The sequence below is a fragment of the Acyrthosiphon pisum genome, chromosome A2 (genome assembly GCF_005508785.2).
Source record: "Acyrthosiphon pisum isolate AL4f chromosome A2, pea_aphid_22Mar2018_4r6ur, whole genome shotgun sequence".
Lineage (NCBI taxonomy): Eukaryota > Metazoa > Arthropoda > Insecta > Hemiptera > Aphididae > Acyrthosiphon > Acyrthosiphon pisum.
Genome location: NC_042495.1, coordinates 30,030,238 through 30,037,384, shown reverse-complemented (window position 1 = coordinate 30,037,384; position 7,147 = coordinate 30,030,238). Strand labels below are relative to the sequence as shown.

General features: G+C 30.9%; 1 protein-coding gene across 1 annotated transcript; it reads right to left on the bottom strand.

The window, feature by feature from the left end:
• Positions 1–834: 834 nt before the first annotated feature.
• LOC100575580 lies at positions 835–3,142 on the bottom strand. Its single transcript, XM_003240100.4, has 3 exons — positions 2,902–3,142; positions 1,514–1,711; positions 835–956 (listed from the first exon to the last, which is right to left on the bottom strand). Exons 1-3 carry the CDS (start codon positions 3,092–3,094, stop codon positions 886–888), a joined length of 462 nt encoding a protein of 153 aa, XP_003240148.1. The 5' UTR covers positions 3,095–3,142; the 3' UTR covers positions 835–885.
• Positions 3,143–7,147: the final 4,005 nt, after the last annotated feature.

Here is a 7,147-nt window from a genome sequence, read left to right as displayed (position 1 = left end):
TATTATTGTTATATTTTTATATTTGTGTGTGTGTGAACCATTTTTTATTATATATAGCTAGGACCAGCTGGCCAGACTGCGCTCCACAAATTGTGAGTCATTTTATTATTATATTCTAGTCAAATTCATTATTATCATGCCAAAAGGGCCGTATAATTATTATATTCAACTTTGGTTATAAGGTGTTATAAGGGCCACACATTAATTTATATTATACCTTTTCTCTGTTTAGCCATAAGGGCTGCTTATATTCATTATATTATATTTCTAAACTTTATTATTGTGTTGCTGTGATTTTTATTTATTTGTATTATTATTGATCTTGTGTATTATACAGCAACTAATTTCCACCTGAAACGTGTTACCATTTTATTATTAGTTATTTTAAGCACACACTCACACAATTACACACTTACACACTCACCACACACTAGCACTCTTTGGTCTTGCTCGGCGACCCCGTCCACTTCCTTTGAGTCGCTATACACATATACACACCTTTACACAGGTCGGTCGGTGTGTGAGTACACCGCGCGAAGTATTTAGGTGACCGGGCATCACGGGCTATTATTGTACGTTCCCGGACCAAACAATTATACATAATTAATAATATGAAAGTCTATAACAAAGGACAAACAATACCTAAGTATGCGTATATCGAAATGTAGCTATGTAACTATATCAAAATGTAAATACCATAACGTAATTTTAGGTATACTTAGTTTTTGTCTTTTTTTTATACTTTTTTTATACACTTTCATGTATGTACCTACGCATCATGTCATATAATATACAATAATGAATTGTTGATAATACTATTATATTATACCAGGTTCTATATATTATTATAGTTAATTTGACAGTCGAATATTTTTTTTGGACACATTAGGCTGTGTCCATATCGTCTTTATGGTTGAACTTTTTTGGGCATTCCCGTGTCCATTCATACGGCGACTCTAGAAAAATAAAAATTTTACATAAGACAAGACGTGATAATAATTAATAATCTATATAATATGTACCTACTCTACGCATTAAAATGTTTTAGGTTTACAAATGAACGATTGCCGGCGATTTAATTAAGTCGTAATATAAAAATATACAATAAAATAATAATTAATAATATATTATTGGTTACCACGGTTTGCTGTGTCTAGCTCGGGTTTGTCTCTTAAAAATTATTTTGTTTGTTAATGTATTGAAACTTAAAATTAAAATTCGGTAATTAAATTAAAATGACGTGTGCATCACCCACACTGCTCAAAGTTTCTCAGCTGATATAGAGGGAATCTGTGAATGTATTGAACATATTAAATACCAACATTTTAGATTATAATACAGAGATAGGAAAACGATAACAAAGCTCCTAATTTTGAGCATAACTTGAAAACACGAATTTCACAGATAGATGTACGAAATTCTGACGAAATCCTTATGGAGCCTTATTATTAGGAACACATTTATAGGTAGACGCGCAATATTGTTCGACAGTTAATACGATATAATATTATACTTTTTCGACGGTATAACTCCATTTTCGTTTTGATCAATTGGTCTCTCATCCTATGCACTGTTTCGGTAATGTTCATCAACTTTTGCAAAAGCTTGATGCGTTCGACCTTTATTTCCGCCAACGATTGGCCGCACGAGTTCGACATCTTGACGGTGCGAGCTTTCACCGGTTTGTCCCGGACCAATTTATACGGTAAACCTAAATATAAAATAACAAATACAGCGTAATACAAGTGCTAATACTTGGTCAAGGTATAGGTGTACTCAGTCAATTACATGATTAATAATTTAACAAATATACACATGTCAGCAAATTCCCAAAAATAATAATATTTTGAAAAAGTTATTAGGTACGTTCTAAATTAATTTACTCAATAAAATATTGATATTTACAAATATTCTAAAAAATAAACTACTTGACTTAGATAATTGTTTTTATCATCAAAATTGTTCTTATAATCACAAATTGGCTATTTTAAATTTTTACAAAAAAAATTAAAATCAAAATAAAATTTTTTGTTTTGAGTATTTTGAGTATTTTTTTAATATTATACGTGTATCGAAAGTGACTATAATTAATTAAATATTTAAAAAAAAAATTAAATTATTTATTAGAAAAAAAGTTATTTGTCTCCTGTTATTCTGTCCCTCTGTTATATCTAGTATATATAGGATAGTATATATATACCTTTAATTTAAAACTGAACGTGCTACCGCTACCTGTTGAAAAACTGTATTTAAAAATTACTTTTTATTACCTACACAATATTTAAAAAACCACAATTTATTAGAACCAATATTTACATAGAGTAAACACAAGATGCGAATATTACGGTTTTATCAAAAATAGATTTAAATATACCACATCTGGTAGATATTTTGAAATATTCGGTAACAACTACCAAATAGTTGGTAACCTACATTATAAATCTCTCAATTAATTAATTTAAAAAAACATTGTGTAATGGTTATTGCTTATTGAAATCTCCTGTCAAATTAATAATATTATAGAAATAACATTGTATTAATTTTCCCTAATCGATGTAAAATAGTTTAATTTTAATCATTTATACAAAATAGAAGTGTTATTTTTTATATAATTTGATTTAGAACCTCTGGGCCTCAACACGAGTCTTCTCAGTAGGTCCCAATATTCGAATGTACCTACATGAAATTAAATTAAAACAATTACAAATTAATTTCAATGGGGCCCTAAAATAGCAGGTTAGTAGTACACCAGATCCCCCTCTTTGTGGGGCCCTGGTTGTACATAATACATAATATAGTATTAAATATATAAGTTTACAAATAAACGATTTAAATACGTTGTAGTAATAATATAGAAATTTACGATATTATAATATTACATTGTATTATAAAATATTATACTTTTTTGACGATATAGCTTCATGGTCGATCTAACTATATTTTCTTGCATTTTGTTCACGGTTTTATTGACGCTTAAGAGTTTTTGAAACTCCATTTTACGTGCATCCATATTTTCAAGAATGGTTGAATAGGTACCTGCAGCTACTGGAAAAACCTCAAATGTTTTTACGACGAAACTGCGGTGTAATGGCATTAATTATTAAAGGTATAAACAATATTTTGTGTCACTATAAGAAATATAAAATAAATAGTTGTTATGTATGCCAAATAAAATAAATAAGTTATAAACAGTAATAATTCTAGCGAAAAATACAAAAGTCGAATTTATTTTTATTCTCCTTGAGATTCGAGTTATCGAGACTCGACTGTATTTAATTAAAATTATTGCTTGACAGAAAAAAATACAAATTGTCCTTTGTATAGGGATCGATGGAGACATCCCAAAAACCTCCTCAATAGACCAAAAAAAAAAATGATATTAGGTATTCATTAAGTGAAACGTAAGTCGATAAACATTCAATAATAATGTACCTACCTTATTAATTTTATTTATTTCCAACAAATAACATTTGTTACAGAAATTTCATAAAAATAAATTTCAAGACTTGTAGTCGGTACTTAGTACCTATATTTACACATTACATATAATGTAGTTTTTTTCTACACTACTTAGTATTGGGCTTAAAGCCCATAGTTTTTCCATATTTTTCTAGAAAGTTCGTAGAACTATGTCAGTGTTATATAAATATATGTTGTTTGACGTACCTATTCAATTACCTACCTATTAAATGCAAACATTTCGGTTTACGCTTACTGCATCTGTTATTTAATAATTATTCAGAAGAATGTGTTACACCCGACAATATTTGGTAGTAGCAATCAATTCACCTCCGAGAAATTATAATGTTATAATAGTACAAAATTGTTATTGATCGTTGTTGTATTATTATAGTTGTGACTCCTCGTTCAGCGACATTGTATTTAAGTGGAACTTATCCCGTGTACCATCATTTAAATTGACTGTATCGTGATGACAACTGTTTAATGTTCGGTCAATTAGGCATCATAATATTTGTTTGTTTGATTAATGCTTGTAAATGATTTAAAATCAATTATTATTAATTATTGGTGCAGTGGCTTATCAGATTCGTATTTTTGTTGAACTATATAATAGGTATATAATTATTTATTATTATTGTTATTATTATCATGTGACGGTGTGATGTTCATATTTTTTGTCTTAGGTTTACTGTCATATTCTTTGCGCGTTTAACAAAAACGAATTCATTTTGGGTTCTAATAGACCATCACAACATATTTCTCACAACAAATTTATTTTAACTGCCTCGATGCATTCGCACCACCGACTGTGGCGGAATAATATCAGGACGGAAGGATACTTTTCCCAGTGGCTGTTAATTATTATAATACAATTATGATTAGGATGTTTATGAATTTTATGACCCGAAAAACACTAAAAAACCCATGCAATTTTAATTATAAAAATATGCCCTTAAAGTATAAAATACGAAATTTTGAAATTTATTATTAAAAATACATTGGCACGATTTTTTTTATAAGCATTTATAAAATTCAAATTTTTACAAAATGTAACATATTTTAAATTTAAACATGATTTTGTAGTTAAAATGTATAAAATGATCAACTTTCATTGCTAAGGATTGAAAATGTAAAACTAAGGTTTCACGTAAGTGTGTTATTCTGTAATCAAAAAATGTCAAAGATATAAAACATAGCTTTTTTATAATTATTTTAAGTTCAAATTTGGACGAAATTAGGTATTTAAACATATAAGAACGATTTTAGTTTTGTGTTATATTTTTAAAATATTTTTCGTGGGTAGGTACTTGAAACTTCCAAAGTACATTATTATACACAAATATGATAATGCACTTATAATCATGATTCAATTTAACCGGTTACTGTATTAATAATAACAATATAAATGTTATATTATAGAATATCCTAGGCTGACAAACCGTCTCTGATCAGAATTGTTTTTCGTATACAATGATATTATATCATTGAATTCAAATTCAACACCTTCCATTAGAGTCACCCACTTAGAACCTACCTGAGTGATACCAACTTACCAGCTTTTTAATATTATATTGGATATGGGTAGGTACAAAGCCGCAGTATATAGATAAAGATATAATAGATGAATATAATTTATCTAGATTAAAAAAGCGGTCAAGTGCGAGTCGGACTCGAACATGAAGGGCTCTGTAGCAGCAAGTAGCATAAATAAAAAGTTGTTCCGTTTGGCCTGCACGAACTTTGACCCCGCCTCCAGGTCCAGCAGAAGTCTTATTTAATATTACAGTAGTCACTCGATAATTCGAACCTCGATAATTCGAAAAACTCGAACTAAATGCTAAGTCCCCTGAGAAAACCTCTATAATTAGAAAAAAATACATGTATTCCGGTCCCCTCGATAATTCGAAATATCTGTCGGTGAGGCACACTCTACAATTCGAATTTTTTTTTAACGAATCTCTATAATTCGAATTTCTTTAAACACGATTATATGTACATTCATATGTATAAGGATTATGTACAATCTATTTAATGTACTCGTAATGAAACTAATAACGACGATGGTTAAATATTATCGTAGTTTAAAAAGATGAACGAAAAAAGATGCGATACAATTTTCAATGCTATCAGTAAGTTAGACAACGCTATGGACCAGATTGTGACCAAAAATTTTTCACAAAAAAAAATAACAGATTTCTTTAATATGTAATATGTATGTAAAATATAATAATATGTATGTATATTAAATAAATATCAATTAATAATTTTAAAATAATATACATAATATTTATAATAAGTAAATGTCAAAATAAACGTAATACATTATGTACAATTTTCCACCTCTCTTTAATTCGAATTAATTTTTTTTCCCTCGATTATTCGAACACTCGGTACATCGAAAACTTCTATAAATCGAATTTTTAACTCGGTCCCCTGAATTTCGAATTATCGAGTGACTACTGTATAATAATATTACCCACTCGGATGACGCGGACCCGATGATTGAATCGTGATTGATCGTGGTCGGGTCGAAGTGTCTGGTTTAGATTGAGGTGATGAAAAAACACAACACAAACACTTCATGAAGTCACTTTAAATATGTATTATATTACGACCAAAATATATAAATACATGTCACGCCGCTCGGACGATGAGTTTTACGTCGGACGATAGTATGTTATCGGTCCGACGGTCCGATAGTGGATACTCGAATCGCCTTTTCCGCCGACCGTTGTACGTCTCACGCGACACAGTCCCCCGTCCCGCCTTGCCGTTACCGGCTCGGTGGGAGAGTCAACCCGGTCGCGCTGCTTGCACCCCGTAGTGGTGGTTGGAGATAAGGTAGACTGGTCGCTATAGTGCTTGTACATTGTACTTGCTACTAATGCGGGCCGCGTCATACTCCCCCCCCCCCAAACCACCATACGGGGTGCCACAGCGTACTGGTGTCGGTGGATAGGTGGTTCGGCTCGCAGTACCTCTTGCCATGTGGCTTGATGTAAGCTTGCCTTACTGACGCCCTCCTTGCGGGGGGCTATAAAAATCCGGAAAGTAAAAATCCGGACCGTAAAATTCCGGAATTTAAAATCCCGGACCGTAATAATCCGGAATGTTAAGTTACGGAATGTAAATTCCCGGACAGTAAAATTCCGGAATGTAAAATCCCGGATCGTAATATTCCGGACCGTAAAATTCCGGAATTTAAAATCCCGGACCGTAATTATCCGGAACGTAAAGTTACGGAATGTAAATTCCCGGACCGTATAATTCCGGAATGTAAAATCCCGGATCGTAATAATCCGGATCGTAAAATTCCGGAATTTAAAATCCCGGACCGTCATTATCCGGAACGTAAAGTTGCGGAATGTAAATTCCCGGACCGTTATAATCCGGAATAAATAACAATGGTTCTCAAAATGTTCAGTAGAAAATTATAAATGATTTTTTTCAAATTGTGCTAAGGAGTAGGTACTATTAAATATATAATTATCATATTTTATACTAATTTATACTGAAATTAATATACTCAGTACTCCTAGTAGTGTGCTATTTGTGGCTACCTGATCTATAATAAGATCTTAGATAATATGTAATACATACACAAATTATTAGGTTTAAAAACTAGATACGATATACATACGCATTGTATGTATTATCTGCAGTTAATTACCTATTTACCTACATA

Excerpts from the sequence above, each read along its gene's own strand:
- LOC100575580 (XM_003240100.4), bottom strand. The coding sequence starts at position 3,094 with ATGCCATTACACCGCAGTTTCGTCGTAAAAACATTTGAGGTTTTTCCA. Across the intron at positions 1,712-2,901 it reads GAAGCTATATCGTCAAAAAA|GTTTACCGTATAAATTGGTC; the intron begins GTATAATATTTT and ends TTTTATATTTAG. Across the intron at positions 957-1,513 it reads GGAGTTATACCGTCGAAAAA|AGTCGCCGTATGAATGGACA; the intron begins GTATAATATTAT and ends TTATTTTTCTAG.